We start from the raw sequence: 21,313 nt of genomic DNA, 5'->3' as shown, positions 1-21,313 counted from the left end.
AGTACTAGTCTGAAGGGCTGAATACTTTGCAAGCAAAGTTTATAATTTCTAATCCAGATAAATGAATTGATTTCACCATGGCTTGATTAGTTTTAGAAAGCAAACACACATTAATTGTTATGAGCTCTGTCACTTATTAATTCAATAAATGATATTGGTAACCGTGATCTGGCAACTGGAGGATCATTACTAGGTAAGAATTGAGGAGTCATGCACAGTCACTGGCTCTGTTCCAGATTAATGCTATACGTATTCTTGCTGTAGAATATTTTATCAGGTTCAGTCATCGCTTGGATACTGAGGTGCACTGACGGCACCCACCTTTAGTGCTCGGATGCATGTGGTGTCCACATGATCCAGCTGTAGGTGCTGACCTTTATAAATTTCGAATGTAAAGCAGTAGGTAAGAAACAGATCCTCCTGTTGTCACCGTCACTTACAGGGAGAGGAATATCCTACTTTCTCAAGTGGTGAAGAGTTGTTATTTACAGCGCCTTTCCTTTCACCATAGCTGTAATAATTGAATACATCAGCATTGTTTTCTGTCCGTGTCGGTTTCATAACTAGTCATCTGCAGCCTGATACAATGACCTCTGGCAAAGAGAACAAAGGTATAACAGCATTGCCATGTGTAAGATTCCATCTCTAGAAATTCCAGAATCAGCTTGTCACTTCCCGTAATGCACTCACATCCATATTATAGGATGGAAAACAGGAAAGACTGTTATAAACACCGCTATCGCTTTTACTTTCGCTAGTTTCTCTAAACACGGTGACGTTTTTAGTATGTGTGCAGATGGGAGAGCGTACTGATAAAATGACCGCAGTCAAATGCAACGAGAGAACATTAAACTGAAGCTTGGGTAAGGTAATCATCATTAATAAAACAGATCAAAATACTCACTAATTCTTCCCTTATATAAAGGTTTTGTAGAAAATTAAAGTCAATGAAAAAAAAAAAATTCTATCAAACAGAAATTGAAGATTTATACTATTAGAATATGTAAAATAATAGTTTTTAAAGAGATTTCCCAAATAGCATGAAGTTAAACCAGTTTAATTTAGTATGTTGTGCAGTGTATAGCTCATAACTTAATGGTGACCCTTTTATATGGGCCTCTTGGGCTATTGCACGTTTGGGTACCTGGATCTCAGCAAATCACAAACACCTCAACTCAATAAACTTTGTTCTTCTACTTCAAAAAAAATGAAATCAGACTTGGCTACTTAGAATAAACGTCCCTTTTCGTAGTTGGGAAAAATCCATTCACGGAATATGAATATCCTCCCAAGGGTCACATATCTGATGCAAGCCCTTCCCATCCACATATCCAGGTTTTTCTTCTTACAGCTAAGAGTTATTTTTATCAATATGGCTTGTGTGGGCTCTAAGCCTAGAACTTGGGTATAAATACTTAAATCTAAGGCCAACGAAGGGATGGAATTATATTATAAGACATCCCTACTGGCATGCTATATATTCTTAACTAGTTTCACAGCTAAAAAAGATAAGTAATGGGTGACCCTTGAAAAGGAAGCTTTACAGGGAAGCCAGGACCCTCTATTCTGTTTGACCCTTTATACACCGGCCTCCTAGGCTATCATCTCTCCCAGTTACCTACAAGGTGCTGAAGTTCTTGGACAAGGATTTAGCTCACTTAGGTTTATCTTGTAACACTAGCTCTCGTACTTTTTAATAACCTGGCTTTCTCTGAAAGGTTGGGACAGTCACATATTCTGGGTTTATGTGAATCAAAGGCTCCCCAAGTTAGACATTTCATTCAGAGAGGTAGGGTGATGCCATTTGACACTTTCCTAGGTGGACAAACCAAGGGAGCAAGGCTCTTACACTCTTAACTCTCTAACTTTCTCTAAACTAGCGTTCAACAGTTATATCTTCAGAGAAATCTCACATTATTTGAAATGATATGTACCCAATTATCTCCTCCTTCCCATTTAGTGCCACTACTCTGTGGTATTCCACACCCGGTCTACTGCTGCTGAATTAAAAAGTTGTCGTGTGACAGTAGATTTGTTCCAGTGTGCCAGAATTACTTTGGGCACTGGGAGGTAGGAGATGTAAAACATTGTATGTCCATACACTGAGGAGGAGTCATAAATGTGCATTGTAAATTGTACTTTGCTGCCATCTGCTGGTCAAAGTATGCAAATGAAAGTTAGGTGATACATTTCCTCACAAGCTCCCATAGAAGCTGCTGGGAGGAGTCTCCCAGCTCAGTGCACACACTTCCTGTGAGCTGGCTAAAAAACAGTTTTGTCTATTTAGTCTTGTTTAGTGAAGGCACTACTAGTGTGTCGGCATGGGGGTCCTTCCATCAGTGTAGCATTACCTGGACTGTGCATAATATTTCCTCCAATGGCAAGTGAAAAGATCTGTGCTCCAGCTGCCTTGAGAGGCACTAAGCTTGCTTGTTTCATAAGGAAAAGAAGCACAAAATGCAGTGTAAGCTATACTGTGAACTACCACCACTTTGCCTTTTACCCCTTTACCCCCAAGGGTGGTTTGCACGTTCATGACCGGGCCAATTTTTACAATTCTGACCACTGTCCCTTTATGAGGTAATAACTCTGAAATGCTTCAATGGATCCCGGTGAGTCTGACATTGTTTTCTCGTAACATATTGTACTTCATGTTAGTGGTAAAATTTCTTTCATATAACTTGCGTTTATTTGTGAAAAAAATGGAAGTTTGGCGAAAATGTAGAAAATTTTGGAATTTTCCAATTTTGAATTTTTATGCCCTTAAATCACAGAGATACGGCACACAAAAACTTAATAAATAACATTTCCCACATGTTTACTTTACATCAGCACAATTTTGGAACCAAATTTAACCAAAATTTTTTTATGTTAGTAAGTTATATTAAAAGTTGACCAGCGATTTCCCATTTTTACAACACCATTTTATTTTTACGGACCACATCATATTTGAAGTCACTTTGAGGGGTCTATATGATAGAAAATACCCAAAAGTGACACCATTCTAAAAACTGCACCCCTCAAGTTGCTCAAAACCACATTCAAGAAGTTTATTAATCCTTCAGTTGCTTCACAGGAATTTTTTGAATGTTTAAAAAAAATTAACATTTAACTTTTTTTCACAAAAAAATTTCTTAAGGTCCAATTTTTTTTATTTTACCAAGGGTAACAGGAGAAATTGGATTGGAAAAGTTATTGTGCAATTTGTCCTGAGTACGCTGATACCTGATATTAGAGTTGAGCGAAACGGGTCGGTCAAATTCATAAGTCGGTGACTTTCGCTAAAGTCGGGTTTCATGAAACGAAACCCGACCATAGCGTGAGGTCAGCCATGAGGTCGGCGACCAGAGCGCCAAAGTCGCGTTTCAAATGATGCTTCCAGCGCCCTTTTTCAGCCAATGATGGAGGACGCACACTGTGGGCAACGCGATGACATAGGCAGCGGTCACCACCATCTTTGAGAAGGGCATGCAAGTGATTGGCTGGCTTTGTGTGGCGTACTTCTGCCGATCTTAGCATAGGGAGAGGTTGCTGCAGCTGATTCTGAATAGGGAGAGCGTTAGGCAGGGAAGAAGAACAAAAAACTGCTTCTGCTGGTAGCGATTTTCACTGTACAACACAACAGTTTGTGTGCAGTGACAGGGGAGGCTCTATTTTTGTGCATCAGCTCTGTTGGTTATTAGGCTGCCTTATAAGGCTCCCTGATAGCTGCATCACTGTTTGCACACTGCTGTGCAAACTGCTTTTTTAAAAGCAAAAATACTTTTCTTCCTCTTTTCTGCACAGTTACCAAGCGTTCATTTTTCCACATATTTGTGTGCAGCAGTCCTGCTTATTAGGCTGCCTGCTGCCATACTTGGACTGCATCATTGTCAGCCTCCTAAAATCTCTAGGGTGATTCAAATTCTCCCCAATACTATATACACCTTGTACTTTGTCATACACCAGCCAATTTCAGCCTGTTAAATTGAGGTGTAATCTATAGTGGGCCTGAGATAATAGTTCAGCCTCCTAAAATCTCTAGGGAGATTCAAATTCTCCACAATACTATATATACACCTTGTACTTTGTCATACACCATACACCTTGCTTTACAGTTCCATATAGCTGGTGGTATTTTGGGTAAATTTTCCCAAAAATGAGGAAGTATGGTGGAAGAGGCCGTGAACGTGGGCGGGGGTTGCCAGCTGGTACTGATGGTGGTGGTGGTGGTGCATCTGCTGGTAGTCGCAAAAGCACAATAGCATCTAAGGCAGGAGGTGTTGAGCCCGCGTCATCGTCTGGCTCCACAAGGCCTCGAAGGCACCCTTTTCTGGGAGTAGATAAACTGCTTTTAAAGCCGAAGCTTCAGGAACAAGCTTTGGCTTACATTGCTGACACAGCCTCCAGCTCTATCGCCTCCTCTTCTGAACTTTCAAAAAATAAAATCACTGAGTCATCAGTGGAGGCTCCTGGTCAGGAACAACACCTTTCCTTGTGTCATTCACCCATACCAAAAGTGAAGGATGCGGCAGGCCACACTATAAATTACTCCATGGAGCTCTTTTCACATACCATGCCTGGGTTATCAAGTCAAATTGTGAATTCCCCAGTCCAAGATGAATCTGACATGGAGTGCACTGATGCACAGCCACTGCTAGATTTTTCTGCTGTTACATTCACTTAGAGCACTACACTGTCCTCGCAGTGTACTGAGCCAAAATCTGACCCTGATGAAACTCAGGTGCCCCTTCCCGCACATTATACCACCTTACACAGTAACACAGAGGAAGGTGCACATGAAATTGAAGAGGAGGTGATGGATGACCCAGTTGTTGACCCAGATTGGCATCCATTGGGGGAAGAGGGTGCCGCTGTCAATAGCTCAGAAGAGGAGAAGGATCCGCAGCAGGCATCGACATCGCAACAGCTGTTATCTGGCAGGCCCGTAGCAGTCCAAAAACGGTTTACAAAAACCCAAAGGATTACAGGACAGCTTGGCCAGACGGACAAATTAGCACAGCGTGCAAGGCCTCAAAATGTCTTCCATAGTAGGAAGAGTGCAGTGTGGCACTTTTTTGAACAAAATCCTAATGATCAGGCAAAGGTTATCTGTAAGAAGTGCGCAAAGACCTTTAGCCGAGGGAAGAATCTGAGAAATTTGAGTACCAGTTGCATGCTTAGACATTTAACCACCATGCACTTGCAAGCGTGGACGGACTACCAAACCTCACGTACCACATGTGCACCTGCTCCGAATGAAGGTAGTCAGCAACGCTACATCGCTTCCCCCACTATAAGCCTACTGGTTAGCACACCACCAGCTGCAAATGTTGAGGTGTCATCGCAAGGCCAAAGCAGTCAGGGAATCACAATGTTATTGCTACGAAAGACTGAATCTAGTCCATCAGCAAGACCACCAACACCATCACCATCACCAACCCTCTCTCAGTCTACCATGTCCACCGCTAGTTCCACCATATGCAGCTCTCAAGTCCAGCTCACCCTATCAGAGACTCTGAGTAGGACAAGAAAGTACTCATCCTCTCATCCGCGTACACTGTGTTTGAACGCCCACATTGCCAAACTAATCTTGTTAGAGATGATCATAGAATCATAGAATCATAGAATCGTAGAGTTGGAAGGGACCTCCTGGGCCATCTGGTCCAACCCCCTGCTCAAAGCAGGATTCGCTAAATCATCCCAGTCAGATGTCTGTCCAGCCTCTGTTTGAAGACTTCCATTGAAGGAGAACTCACCACTTCTCGTGGCAGCCTGTTCCACTCATTGATCACTCTAACTGTCAAAAAGTTTTTTCTAATATCTAATCTGTGTCTCCTCCCATTCAGTTTCATCCCATTGCTTCTAGTCTTTCCTTGTGCAAATGAGAATAAAGTTGATCCTTCTACAATGTGACAGCCCTTTAGATATTTGTAGACAGCTATTAAGTCTCCTCTCAGTCTTCTCTTTTGCAAACTAAACATTCCCAAATCCTGCAACCTTTCCTCATAAGACAGGGTTTGCAGACCGGTCACCATTCTGGTCGCTCTTTTCTGAACTTGCTCCAGTTTGTTGATGTCTTTTTTAAAATGTGGTGCCCAAAACTGGACACAATATTCCAGATGAGGTCTGACCAAAGAGGAGTAGAGGGAAATAATGACTTCACGTGATCTAGACTGTATGCTTCTGTTAATACATCCTAGAATTGCATTTGCCTTTTTTGCTGCTGCATCACACTGTTGACTCATATTCAGTCTGTGATCTATTAGTATACCCAAGTCTTTTTCACATGTGCTGTCACTTAGCTCTATTCCTCCCATTCTATATATGCTTTTTCCATTTTTATTGCCCAGATGTAGTACTTTGCATTTCTCCCTGTTAAAAACCATTCTGTTAGTTGCTGCCCACTTCTCCAGTTTATTTAAATCTTTTTGAATCCTCTCTCTCTCTTCTCTAGTATTAGCTATCCCTCCTAGCTTTGTGTCATCAGCAAATTTAATCAGTTTACCCTCAATTCCTTCATCTAAATCGTTGATAAAGATGTTGAACAATACAGGGCCCAGGACAGAGCCCTGTGGTACCCCACTTGAGACATTCTTCCAACTGGATGTGCAGCCATTTACGACCACTCTTTGGGTCCGATCACTAAGCCAGTTATGAATCCACCTAACAGTTGCCTTGTCCATTCCATACTTAATCATTTTTTCAATAAGGATTGTATGAGAGACTTTGTCAAATGCTTTGCTGAAGTCAAGATATACTATATCTACAGCATTTCCTTGATCCACCCAATCAGTGATACCGTCATAGAAGGAAATTAAGTTAGTCTGACATGACTTATTAGTTACAAACCCATGCTGACTCTGTTTAATCACTTCATTCTTATCCAGGTATTGACATACATGTTGTTTAATAATTTGTTCAAAGATCTTTCCTGGTATACAAGTCAGACTCACCGGCCTATAGTTACCTGGGTCCACCTTCTTCCCCTTTTTCAAGATAGGAACAACATTTGCTCTTCTCCAGTCTTCTGGCACTTCTCCTGTTCTCCAAGAATTTTCAAAGATTATAGAGAGGGGTTCAAAAATTTCTTCTGCTATCTCCTTCAGTACTCTGGGGTGTAATTCATCTGGACCTGGAGACTTGAATTCATTTAGGCTAGCTAAGTGTTTCCTCACTATCTTTCTGTTTATAGATATCCTGGATTCTTCTATTCCCTTAATAGGACAGTGAATAACAGTTGATGTTACATTTCCTTTCTGAGAGAAAACAGATGCAAAATAGGAATTTAAAAGTTCAGCCTTCTCAACATCCTGTCTTACCATTTCATCATTTTCATCCTGTAAAAATCCTATAGCATCTTTGACTTTTCTTTTACTTTTGACATATCCCCAAAATCCTTTATTATTGCTTTTGACACCTCTTGCAAGCCTCAATTCATTTTCAGCTTTAGATAATCTGATTTGTGCCCTGCAGGTTCTGCAGACAGCATTATATTCTTCTTTAGATATGCCTCCCTCTTTCCATTTTATAAACATTTTTTTCTTCCTTTTTAGCATGTGCTTAAGTTCTGTGTTCATCCATCCTGGTTTCCTTAACTGCTTCCTATTCTTCCCTCTTTTCGGAATTGTTAACAACTGTGCTTTGAGAATTTCATTTTTCAAGATTTCCCATCCTTCCTGGACATTTTTGTCTTTAAGGATATCCAGCCATTGGATCCCTCCAATTCTCTTTCTGAATCCCTTAAAATCTGCCTTTCTGAAATCTAACCTTGACGTCTGAGTCTTCACAGGTCTTCCGCCTCTAGTTATCCAAAATTCTAAAATAGCATGGTCGCTACCTCCTAGGGTCCCAGCCACTTTTACCTCCTCAACCATTTCCTCCCTGTTTATAAGGATTAGATCCAAGGTAGCAGTTCCCCTTGTTTTCTCCTTTACCTTTTGGAAGATAAAGTTGTCAGCAAGAGAGGATAAGAATTTCCTTGACCTGTTAGTTTTGCCTGAGAGAGATTCCCAACAAATGTCTGGATAGTTGAAATCTCCCATGACAACTATGTCATATTTTTTGGAGAACTTGGCCATTTGATGCATAAAGAGTTCATCCATAGCTTCAGCTTGCACAGGCGGCCTGTAGTAAATGCCTACAATGGTGTCCTTTCCATTGTTCTGTCCTTGTATTCTTACCCAAACAGTTTCCACAGAACTCCCAGTCTCTGAATCTTCAATCTCTGTGCAGATATACGCGTTTCTAACATACAATGCGACACCCACTCCTCGTTTATCAAGTCTGTTTCTTGCAAATAAGTTGTATCCTTCTAGTCTTGTATTCCAATCATGTGTATTGTCCCACCAAGTTTCAGTGATTCCAATGACATCATATTTCTTTTCCTGTGTTAGTAGTTCCAATTCTCCTTGTTTGTTGCCCATGCTTTGTGCATTAGTATAGAAACATTTTAGTTTGTGATTGGTTTCTCTTTCTCCAATATTTTTATTAATTAGATTCTTTCGTCTTTGTTCTTCCTTTCCACTTCTAATAGCAGAGTTCTCAATAGCATTTGTCAGGTGTATGGCTTTTTCTGGTCTTTTGCTTCCCTTCCCATGTTGTTCTAGTTTAAAGCTCTCCTTACAAGTGTAGCAAGGCGACTTCCAAATACTTGCTTACCAGTCTTCGTAAGGTGCACCCCATCTCTAGCAAGTAGTCCATCGTATAAGTAGTTCACTCCGTGATCCAGAAATCCAAATTGTTGCTGACGGCACCATCGACGTAGCCAGTTGTTCACCTGCAGAATCTTATTCCACCTCCTTGTTCCATGGCCATCCACTGGGAGGATGGAAGAGAAGACCACCTGCACTCCCAGTTCTTTCACTTTCTTGCCTAAGTCTTCAAAGTCTCTGCAGATGGTTTCCAGGTCGTTTCTTGCAGTGTCATTTGTCCCCACATGTAGTAGCAGGAATGGGTAGTCATCTGTAGGTCTGAAGAGTCCTGATATCCTGTCAGACACATCTTTAATTTTTGCACCTGGAAGACAACACATTTCTCTTGAAGTTATATCCGGTCTGCAGATAGCGGCCTCAGTTCCTCTCAACAGGGAATCCCCCATGACCACCACTCTCCGTTTCTTCTTCACAACATTTTTCTTTCTCCATCCAGGAGGACTCTGAAGGCGTACAAGGTTGCTGCTTGTTGGCAAAGTCTTATCCTGATGTATTTCTTCATTGTTTTCCTGCGGGAGAGCCTGGTACTGGTTTCTGAGCAGTATGGGTGCTGACTGCCTCCTGATCCTCCTGCTTCTCTGGGTCACATGTCTCCATTCCTGGGTCACATGATGCCCTACCGGTTGGTTGAAAGCGAAGCTGCCTACGCAGTACCACGCTATGACCTACCCAGTTGGCATTTCTTTTCTCGAAAAGCCATCCCAGCCCACCACCTGCATGTGAAAGACTGCATTGGCCATGCACTCAAGCAATCAGTGAGTGGAAAGGTGCACCTCACATGCATGGTCCAGTAGGCATGGCCAGGGCTGTTACGTGTCCATCACTGCGCACTGGGTTAATGTGGTGGATGCAGGGTCCACAGGGGACAGCGGCGGTGGGACAGTGCTGCCTAGCCCACGGTATAGGAAACAGTTGGCTGTAGGCGTTCGACCCTCCTCCTCCTCCTCCTCCAGAAGTGAAAGCTCGTCCACAGAGTGCAGTCGCACAAGCACTCCATCTGCAGCTGCCAGTGTTGGTTGCACACGAGGTGTCCCACTATCGAACAGCTAGTGGTAAGCGTCAGCAGGCTGTGTTGAAGATGATGTGTTTGGGAAACAACAGACACACAGCGGAGGTACTGGCCGACTACTTGCAGCGACAAACTGAGTCATGGCTGGGCAGTCTACATCTTTAGACAGGCAAGGTAGTTAGTGATAACGGCTGGAATTTTGTGGCAGCCATAGCCCTTTTAAAACTCAGACACATACTTTGCCTGGCTCACACCTTGAACCTGGTGGTGCAGTGCTTCCTCTATAATTATCCGGAGTTAACAGCACTGCTCCATAAGGTGGAAGACTGTGCTCGCAGATCCGCCAGTCACCCGTACACTCCAGTCGTATGCAGAAGCTGCAGCGATTTCTCAACCTTCCCAAGCACCGCCTAATTATCGACGTTGCAACAAGGTGGAACTCCACCCTGCACATGGTTGAGAGGCTGTGCGAACAGAGGCAGGCTGTAATGCATTTGTGGGAGGATACACGGGCAGGCAGTTTGAGGGCAGACATGGAGTTGTCTGGTGTGCAGTGGTCGAAGCTGAAAGACCTCTGTAAAGTCCTTCAGTGTTTTGAGGAATACACATGGCTGGTAAGCGCAGAAGGCGCCATCATAAGCATGAGCATCCATCATTTGCATCTGCTCATACAAACTTTGATGCACATTAAGGAGCAGGCGTCTGCAGCCGAGGAGGAAGAGGAGGAGGGAAGCCTTGATGACAGTCAGCCACTGTCTGCTCAGGGAACTCTCCTGGACGAGGTGGAGGAAGAAGAGGAAGAGGAGGAGGAGGATGATAATTTAGTGGAGGATGATGCTTCTCAAGGAGCAAGAGAAAATGTTGGCGTGGCAAGGTCAGGTACAGGGTTTGTGCTTGACTGGAGGGATGTGGATTTGCCAGAAAGTACTCCTCCACCCAGCACTTGCAGTGCATCATTGACAACTGGAACATTGGCCCACATGTGTGATTATGCCTTGCAGATCCTAAAAAGGGACCCCTGCATTGCCAAAATGATGAACGATGACGACTACTGGTTGGCCAGCATCCTGGATCCACGCTATAATGGAAAATTCCAAAACATCATGCCACAGGAGAACCTAGAGCTAATATTGGCTAACAAACAAGCAACTCTGGTAAACAACTCTGGTAAACAGTTAGTTTGAGGCATTCCCAGCACACAGCAGCGGTGATGGCTCTCACATGAGCCATAGGGGGCAACATGGAAGAGGTGTTCGTGGTGCACACATCCGAAGTGGCGTTGGAGACAGGGGTTTCATGACCATGTTGTGGACTGATTTTTCAAGTACCGCTCACACGACTGGTAATACTGCATCGATTGAAAGTGACAGGAGACAGCACTTGTCAACTATGGTTACAAACTACTTCTCCTCCCATATCGATGTTCTCCCTCACAGGTCATTCCCCTTTGACTATTGGGCCTGTAAACTGGATACCTGGCCTGAATTGGCACAATATGCCTTACAGGAGCTCGCTTGCCCTGCTGCTAATGTGCTATCCGAAAGAGTCTTCAGTGCTGCTGGATCAATCCTAACAGAAAAAAGGACCCGTCTGTCGACCCAAAATGTTGATGATCTAACCTTCATTAAAATGAACCATGCATGGGTTTCAAAGCCTTCCCCTGCTGACACATAGGTTGCCAGAAAAATGACTCGCTTTTGTCCTCCTCTTCCTCGGACTTCTCCTATTCCTGCATTTGCAGCTGCTGAATGTCCAACATCAACATATGCCATTTTTTCAACCTCCCTAGCTGGGCTGCCTTCTCCCCCAGGGCCGGGGTCACCACCTGGTGCACGCACCCGTGCGAGTGCCGTTGCCCTGGACAGGTTGGTGGGCCCACTCTTGGGCGACGGCACTGGCACAGGGTCCCTCATAGTACAATCAAGTGTCTCTGACGGTGGGGGTGCACACCCGCCGTCAGACACACCGGCGTACTATGAGGGGCCCTGTGCCAGGACCGCCACCCACGAGTGGGCCCCCCCTGCTTGCTCAGGGCCCCAGCACTTGCAATACTTACCTTTCCCTGCTCCACCACTGTGTAGTCTGGGCTGTTAGATCCTTCACTGGGACTGCCAATACAAATTTGGGGAACTGATAGATGATGGTTAAGACGTAGCTATGCCCTGTCCTGCTGGGCTCTATCTTCAGATGATCAATGGCTTCCATTTGTTATGGACGTCGACTCACAATGAGATGCAGTGGTGGTTTATCATCAGCATTCATAGTTTTCCTACTCACAGACGTGTGAATCCTTATGGATATAATGTTATTCTCGGGCTTACTGTGCGCTGCTTGACCAGGATAAAATCACCACAACGTGAGAAATTTAACCATTTAATTCCCAACGCGTTTCAAAGTGTGAACCACTTCTTCAGGGGATGTCAACCCCTGAAGAAGAAGTGGTTCACACTTTGAAACGCGTTGGAATTAAATGGTTAAATTTCTCACGTTGTGGTGATTTTATCCTTGTCAAGCAGCGCACAGTAAGCCCGAGAATAACATTATGTCCATAAGGATTCATATTGGCGGTCACACAGTGGACCTTCGGGCGTGCAGCAGGCTGACGGCGGGTTTATATGCCTATACCTTTCCTGGAAAGGGTGAGTAGACTTCTGCTATATCTATTCAATTGTCCACCAGATAAGACCCTATTGCGCTTTTCTGTTTCCCAGTTTTAGTATACTCACAGACGTGTGACATTCCTGCCCACATTTTTAAATGTGTCCTCTCATGCCAATCCAATAAAATCGCCTACGGCCTGTGGCTTCTGTCTTTTGCACTCCAAAGTTACCTGACAGATCATGATAGGCAGTAAGGACCATGTCTACATCTCTCCCTGTGATCACAATTTGATGGAGATAAGTAACGATGATGGGTTCCATGGTACTGCGATACAGCAACCCTTTCTTCACAAAGAACTGTTTTCGCTGTCTCCACACACAAAGTAATTGAGGCTCAGCATCGCCTCTGAGAATTCTCCCGGGAATTTTTCCCGTGATTAGTAATTCCAAAATTTCTGCAATCACTCGACTTTCCATCTGTACTTGTATCCATCTCGTTTCCTCTTGCGGAGAGTCTGGACTGTCTTACTGAGACTGAAATATATATGAAGATTTAAAAATACCCCAACAGTGTATACTGGTGTACGCTTCGAATACATTACCCTTTTTCTACTTTTTAGATTCTTGTCTAATCCATACTGAGGCTGTGAGTGTCTTTGTCGGACTCTGGAAATATACACAGAGATTTTTAATGGTTAAACTATGCTATATAAACCTGTTATCCGGTGATACTGTACCCTTTCTCAACTTTCTACAATCTTGTCGAATCCATACTGGGCCTGAGACCGTCTGAGTCTGCTATCTGATACATACACATACTTTAGATTTTTAATGTGTAAACTATGCTATATATACCTGGTATCCGGTGATACTGTACCCTTTCTCAACTTTCTACAATCTTGTCGAATCCATACTGGGTCTGAAACCGTCTGAGTCTGACTCCTGATTAGAGATGATCAGTGTTCGAGTCGAACTGTTCGCCAAGTTCAGATTCGAGTTGTTTTGGGCGGTGTTCGAGCCGTTCGTCGAACTCGAACACTTTGCTTAAAATTCGGCTGTTCGAGGTTCCGTTCGAGAACGTTTCGTTCACCAAAAGCGTAACTTTATTTTCACATTAAAACACATAAAGAAAAAAAGTATATGCACACAAATAGGGATCACCACAAGGATATGATAATCAAAAAGTATCAATTTTATTAATGGACACAACAAACAGACACTTTGTTTAAAAACAATTAAAAAGTCTGAACAACCAGACACTGATAACAAAACAAAGACAATGGGTCATTTTGATAAATAGTTAAATACTCTGGGTCCCAAGGCCAACCATTCAGTATAATGCCAGTATAATTTTCACATTAATAATGGTTTTCAATGTTAATAGACAGCTTCATGGCATAGTAGCGGTGTCTGGTAGCCAGCGGTGTAGTACACCTGTCAAGGAGCTACACCATGTGTTTCTAATAATTTTTCACCATATCTTGTCCAGAAAATCTTTTTGGGCCTTGTAGCACTGTCTGCTACTCAGCAGAGGAGCCCACCCGTGAACCAAGCTGTGCCGCCTGTTTATGTAAGAACCATTTTTTAAGGCTAGTTTCACACTTGCTTTTTTTTGCAGCGCGTTTTTCCCGCAAAAAAACGCATTAAAAAAACGCATACAAATGCATACAAACGCGGCGTTTTTTTGCAGCATTTTAATGCGCATGCAGGAAAAAAACGCAGCGTTTTTGCGCGTTTGTATGCGTTTTTTGTGCGTTTGCGTTTTTTTACAGATTTTGGAAAAACCCCACAAAAAAGAAAAAACAACCATTCAACAACACACAAGACCAATGGGACTTCATTGTGGGTGTGGTATGTTAATATATATAGACCCTGTCTACAGTATTCTTCACATTTGCTTGATTCTTCTCGTGACCATGGATCTGCGCTGGAAGAGTTTTCACTTCAACTTGGATTTGGACATCGCGATGGCTCAGGCGTATGCAGTTGCTTGCCATGAACAAAGGAAGAGAGAGAGGCAGCGAAGACGGCGGCGTATGTGGATACATCCGATTGTTGAACTCCGGGAGAGCCGTGGGGCATACCACACCCTCTACAGCGAGCTACGTGCAAACCCGGAGAAATTTACTGATTATATCCGGATGTCCCACGAAAGTTTCATGGATTTGCTTGCTCGTGTCCAACAATCCATCCGGAGACAGGACACACAGCTCCGTCGTGCGATTCCTCCTGAGGAACGGCTACTGGTGACATTACGGTATGTTTTAAAAACAAAGGGGTGTGGTCTGATGTTTTTTTTTGTAAATTTAGTATTCAAAAACTTGGGTAATTAGTTTTCGTGAATGTACTAATATTTTTTTTTATAGTTTTTAAAAATAATATACATAAATATTAATTTTACTTCTTTGTCTGTTCACAGATTCCTGGCGACTGGAGAAACCCTATCCTCACTACACTTCCAGTACCGTATTGGAATCTCTACCTTGTCTGGAATTGTTGCTGACACCTGCCGGGCTCTCTGGAATGTTCTTTGCCCAGAATTTATGCCCCTGCCCACCGCTGAAAAGTGGATGGAAATTGCTGACAAATTCTGGACAGTATGCAATTTTCCCAACTGTTTGGGAGCTGTTGATGGGAAACACATACGGATCATCAAACCCCAAAGAACGGGATCTGAGTACTATAATTACAAAAAGTACTTTTCAATAGTACTCATTGCAATTGCGGATGCCGGATGTATGTTTGTAGCAGTGGACATTGGAGCATTTGGCCGTGGTAATGACTCGCAGGCTTTTAAAAACTCAGACATGGGCCGGAGGTTGTATGGCAACCAATTTAATTTCCCTATGCCACGGCCTCTTCCTCACACCGAAGCTCCGCCACTGCCCTTTGTAATGGTTGGCGATGAGGCTTTTCAAATGTGCGGAAACTTACTGAAACCCTACTCCAGCCGGGACTTGGACCACACCAAAAAAATTTTTAATTACAGGCTGACCAGGGCCAGAAGAACTGTCGAGTGTGCTTTTGGGATTCTTGTTTCCAGATGGCGAATTCTGGGCACGGCCATTAATCTTAAACTTGAAACAGTCGATGAGGTGGTGAAGGCCTGTGTGGTTCTACATAACTTTGTGATGGCTAAAGAGCACCCGACCTTTGAACTGGACGATGATGCTCCTAACCCATTGCCTGAATTCACTCAGCACACTCTCAGGTCATCCGTTGAAGTTGGCCAAATGAGGGACAAATTTGCGGCCTACTTTATTTCTGATGTAGGACGGGTGCACTGGCAAGATGAAATGGTGTAATGTTGTTGTTTATGGTAATAAAAATCCTTATTTGATACCATTACTGAGTGCACTATATTTTTTAAACTCCAATTAATTAAAAAACTTCCCATGTATAACTGAATTTTGTTATGTTCACACACCTGGGCAGGTAAATACACATACGAGTTAAAATGCAGCATTGCTAGTCTGCGTGAAATATATTGGAATGAGCAAAGCTGCAGTCCATGAATCAGGAAACCATTTTTTTTCAAGAGAAAATTGTGCAACTAGTTTAAAACAAAGTATGTGATTTTCTCAAAACACAACCCTCAAAACCCAACCCCAATGAAAGTCCATGGGGAATACAAGTCAGCATTGAGTGGATGAATGTAATCTGCTCATGTAATCTGCTCCATTACAAGTTATTACACTAGGCCTTGGAATGACTATACTAGGCCGTGGTATTTCAAATATGAGTATAGTAGGCCTTGGGGCTAGTAGTATAGTAATATGTGAAATACCACGTCCTAGTATAGTCATAACAAGGCCTACTCGATTTTGGCCAACTAGTATCTTGTTTCACAAAAAACAAACGGGTGAAACTTGACAAGTTTCAACAGTTTGAAAATAGATTCTAGTTGGTAAAACTAGAGTTATTACACTAGGCCTTGGAATGACTATACTAGGCCGTGGTATTTCAAATATGAGTACAGTAGGCCTTGGGGCTAGTAGTATAGTAATATGTGAAATACCACGGCCTAGTATAGTCATACCAAGGCCTACTGTAATAACTCGATTTTTAACAACTAGCATCTTGTTTCACAAAAAACAAAGTGGTGAAACTAGAAAGAAACTTATTTTTTAGACAAGTTTCAACAATTTGTTTTTCATGAAACCAGATTCTATTTGGTAAAACTAGAGTTATTACACTAGGCCTTGTAATGACTATACTAGGCCGTGGTATTTCAAATATGAGTATAGTAGGCCTTGGGGCTAGTAGTATAGTAATATGTGAAATACCACGGCCTAGTATAGTCATACCAAGGCCTACTGTAATAACTCGATTTTTAACAACTAGCATCTTGTTTCACAAAAAACAAACTGGTGAAACTAGAAAGAAACTTATTTTTTAGACAAGTTTCAACAGTTTGTTTTTCATGAAACCAGATTCTATTTGGTAAAACTAGAGTTATTACACTAGGCCTTGGAATGACTATACTAGTCCATGTTATTTCACATATGACTATACTAGCCCTTGGGTTGTTTTTTAACATGTATTTACCCATCAGTGTGTGTGAGCGGCGCAAACAACATTAATGAAACTTATTAATGGTGAACCACAAATGTAAATTTATTTTTTATCACAAAAAAAAAACTAAAAATTATTTTTTACGGCGTTTGGGGGCAGATGGTTTCAATTTGGGGGTGTGCAGGGAATATGCAACACTTGCAGTTGAAGACGGTGTTTGAGGGGAAGGGGCAACAAAACTTGTGGGGGAAGGTAGTCCAGTTAAGGGAATTAAACTTGGAACACTTGTAGGAGAGGAAATCTGTTCAGTTACATTAGTTGTAATGGCATGTCGCCGTAGGCTTGTGTGCCTGGACCGACTTTGGCCCAATGCCCGCCTTGATTGATTACGCCTTGAAGTAGGGGCAAATATGGAATGTAGGTCCCCCGTCTGCTGGTATGGCTGCTGCTGCTGAGGTGGCGGCTGCTGCTGCATAGGTGGCGGCTGCTGCTGAGGTGGCGGCTGCTGCTGAGGTGGCTGCTGCTGCTGAGGTGGCTGCTGCTGCTGAGGTGGTTGCGGCTGCTGCTGAGGTGGCGGCTGCTGCTGAGGTGGCTGCTGCTGCTGAGGTGGCTGCTGCTGCTGAGGTGGCTGCTGCTGCTGAGGTGGCTGCTGCTGCTCTTCGTTGTCAGTGCTCGTCCTTGCAGGAGGACTGGTGGCGGCAGTGATGGCCCAGGTTTGCAGAGTGGTGGTGGCAGGGCTACTACATGTTGTTGTAGCGGCAGGGCTGTTCCATGTTTGCCTAGTGGTGGCTGAGCTCCACGCATGCATGGGATTGGCGGTGGTGCTCCAGACAGGAGCAGCGCTTGCCATGGTGGTGTCGGTGAAGTGACCAGCTGCACTCAGACTTGTGGTGGTGTAACGGTGGGTGTCCTGGCTTTGAATAGAGGTGTCCGTGCAGTGGTATGCAGCACAAGTCGGTAGTGAGGTGAAGCGAGTCAATGGTGGCACAGGTGGAAAGGACACCACTGACTGCTGACCGTACCGATTATGCTGCATAGCCTGCAAGAAAGCATTGTTGCAGGCCTGCAGCACATTCAGCTGTTGATCAGGACTAAGGTGTTCCGCCATGCCCTTTTCAATCTTACTAAAAAAATGGTGTGCTGGTCTGTTGAGGTCGGCCTCCAGACGGTCAAGGCGCTGTTCTACAGAATTGAAGCGGTGTTCAAAGTGGTTAAAACCACGTTCCATGAGTGCAAAACCGCTTTCAACTCTGTCGGACAGTGACTTGAGGCTGGAATTAAATGTCTCGCTCAAATGCATAAACTCGGGCAAGACATTCCTGTCCAAGGCCCTCTGCCGCTGGCGGGTAGTGCCCGCATAACCAGTGGCAGAGACCTGGGACAGGGGAACACCTGATGGCCCAGCTTCCTGGTCACCAGCTGTGTGTGTGGTTGACCTGCAAGGTGCTTCCTGGCTGTCGGATGGCTGGGACGGGTCAGAGGACGTCCGAGGAAGGACCGCTCCAGGGCCAGGTTGCAGGGTGCTGCTCCAGGTGCTGTGGAAGAAAGGAAAATCATTACTACCATGCCTTTACAAGAAGCATCAGCTGTGGATTAGAAAAACACAGATTAATAAAAATAAAAACCCAAAATGTATAATACTTACGATCTTGTGGCAAGGACCGGTCTTAGGAACTGCAACGCGTGATAGTGACGGTATCTAGTTCTGGTCCTTGACGCAGATCCACTGCGAACCTGGCCCTCAGCACGAACATCACTGTTGAAGCGGTCCTTGATTGAACGCCAACGTGTTCGGACTTTGTCCACTGTTGATAAAAAAAAACAGTGCCGTCAAGGACAACAGTCACTGCGGCACAATGTAGCAATACAATACTCAAAGCAGTCACTGTAGACCCCGATGAAACTGTTGGGTTTCCTGCTAGAATACGCCTAGCACGAAACCCAACAGTGCCGTCAAGGACAACAGTCACTGCGGCACAATGTAGCAATACAATACTCAAAGCAGTCACTGTAGACCCCGATGACACTGTTGGGTTTCCTGCTAGAATACGCCTAGCACGAAACCCAACAGTGCCGTCAAGGACAACAGTCACTGCGGCACAATCTAGCAATACAATACTCAAAGCAGTCACTGTAGACCCCGATGACACTGTTGGGTTTCCTGCTAGAATACGCCTAGCACGAAACCCAACAGTGCCGTCAAGGACAACAGTCACTGCGGCACAATGTAGCAATACAATACTCAAAGCAGTCACTGTAGACCCCGATGAAACTGTTGGGTTTCCTGCTAGAATACGCCTAGCACGAAACCCAACAGTGCCGTCAAGGACAACAGTCACTGCGGCACAATGTAGCAATACAATACTCAAAGCAGTCACTGTAGACCCCGATGACACTGTTGGGTTTCCTGCTAGAATACGCCTAGCACGAAACCCAACAGTGCCGTCAAGGACAACAGTCACTGCGGCACAATACAGAGCAGGGAAATACTCACTAAACGCCTTTTTGGAGGATGCTGTGGCGCTGTCCCAGCCATCCATCAACGCTGCGGCCACCTCATTCCATAGCCGCCGGGTCACCACATTGTCCTTGTACAGCCGGTCACGGCTGTCCCACAATGGCGAACGCTCCTGGACCAGGCTGATGAGCTGCTCATTATCCAGGTAGACGTCTTCATCCCGTTGTGGAACCTAGACAAAACACATTCATTAGAATAATCAAATTTAAATTGAATAAAAAGTTACAAAAAAAGAAACAAAAAAATGAGTAAAAATAGAAGATAAAAAATAAAGAACATTACAAATCATTTGATACTTACATTCCGTATCACCACCGGGACTTGGCTTCGCTGCTCCTGCTCTTCGCCCTCACTAGTGCCGTCCGCAGATGATGATGACGATGTCTTAAGAAAGTTGAAAAAAACGTAAGAGATTTGGAGAAGCAGCAGATATACTTACCAGATGCACGAAAATAATCACCTCACGGTCTGCTTGCGCCAATTCGTGCCGCGATGGGGAATACTCGGATTCTGAAGACATACTGCATGTAAAAATAATAAAAATCATTAGTACATACATAATTTAAAAGGACAGGCATATAATGTAATATACTCACATTCTTCGCTGATATAATGGGTTCTTGGTTGACTGTCTGCTCTTCAATCTGTCAGTGTAGTAGTGGCAGAGTTTTGGCAGGCACCTCCTTTATATAGACTTTTTTTTTTTTACTTTAGAAGATTCTAACTAGGATAAAAAGTGGACACCACCCAAAAAACGCAGCGCTAAAAAATCGCATACCTGCGCATGCCAGTGCGCACGTATGCGCATCCATAGGCTATAATGGCCTTTTTTAGCGCAAAACGTGCGCATACGTGCGCATGCGCTTTTTTCCAGGGCCAAAAAATGCAACATGCAGCGTCTGGAAAATACCAACGCACACCCCAAAAAAACGCAGCGCATGAAAATCGCATACATGCGCTTACAAGCGCGCATGTATGCGCACCCATGTTAAATATAGGGGAAAAATCGCATGCGCACGTATGCGTTTTTTTCCAGCGCTAAAAAACGCAAATGTGAAACCAGCCTTACTTCATTTAGCCCAGTGAATACTTTGAGCCTAGTACCTGTGTCTACTGCTCAGCAGAGGAGCCCACCCGTGAACCTAGCTATGCCGCCTGTTTATGTAAGCACTGTCTTCTACTCAGCAGAGGAGCCCAGCTGTTAAGCAAGCTACAGCACCTGTGGTTTGGGCACTTAATTTTTTCACATTCTTTCTGGAATGCCGGTTAGGCTTAATTCCGGTATTCCGGTTCACCTGCACATACTGGGAAATCCTCGTTTGCGGGGAAGAATTGGAATCCCAGATCACCATCACTAATGGGGTTCATCGGGTTATCCGCACCTGTAAGCGACACACGCTGGTCCTTTCAGTGTAGCGCACGTGCAGCCTCGGACATGTAAGGGCATGACAGACCTGTTATTGCTTGATCTCGCGTGCCAGAGCCTCGCATGTCCCTCTAATAAACTGGACGCAGACCACGGGGGCATGCCGGAGTCTCGTTCTCGAATTAAGCTGACAAATCGCTAGCACAACTAAAAACGGCCATGCACCACCACCCACAGAATCGAGAAAGCTTGCAATCTGTCCATCCTTTCCGTGGCTGGCATGGTTGAGGTTGCCCGTGTGGAGTCCAATTAAGTCGCAGGCTCCACTCCTTGTGGTGGTGCCCTTCTGGACATTCCTTTAAGGTTCAGCTTTGCAACCATACTGCCCCCGTAAACCAAACACTTTGCCTTCATGGACGTTGTTCGGAGGGTCATGGGAAAAAACGCCGCCCGATCAGCAGTTGGCATAATTTATGGTGGGAAGTCCGACGGTATATGATAGTCTTCGATTTTAGAATTTTAGAATTTTTTTGTATTTTAGATTTTTATTCCAGCCTTTCTTGACTTTATAAGGGCATAACATGCCTATATCTGTGTCTCCTCCTCCTCCTT

General features: G+C 44.1%; 1 protein-coding gene across 1 annotated transcript; it reads right to left on the bottom strand.

Annotated features, from left to right (window-relative positions):
• Nucleotides 1–279: 279 nt before the first annotated feature.
• On the bottom strand, nt 280–19,758 carry LOC141052392 (uncharacterized). Its single transcript, XM_073549626.1, has 5 exons — nt 19,312–19,758; nt 18,463–18,622; nt 17,324–18,352; nt 441–511; nt 280–374 (listed from the first exon to the last, which is right to left on the bottom strand). Exons 1-5 carry the CDS (start codon nt 19,355–19,357, stop codon nt 280–282), a joined length of 1,401 nt encoding a protein of 466 aa, XP_073405727.1. The 5' UTR covers nt 19,358–19,758.
• Between the last annotated feature and the right edge of the window lie 1,555 nt (nt 19,759–21,313).

Source organism: Dendrobates tinctorius, unplaced genomic scaffold (genome assembly GCF_039654945.1).
Source record: "Dendrobates tinctorius isolate UK_male_01 unplaced genomic scaffold, ASM3965494v1 ptg000160l, whole genome shotgun sequence".
Classification (NCBI taxonomy): domain Eukaryota; kingdom Metazoa; phylum Chordata; class Amphibia; order Anura; family Dendrobatidae; genus Dendrobates; species Dendrobates tinctorius.
Note: the sequence above shows the minus strand (reverse complement) of the source record. Positions and strands in the feature narration are given on the sequence as shown.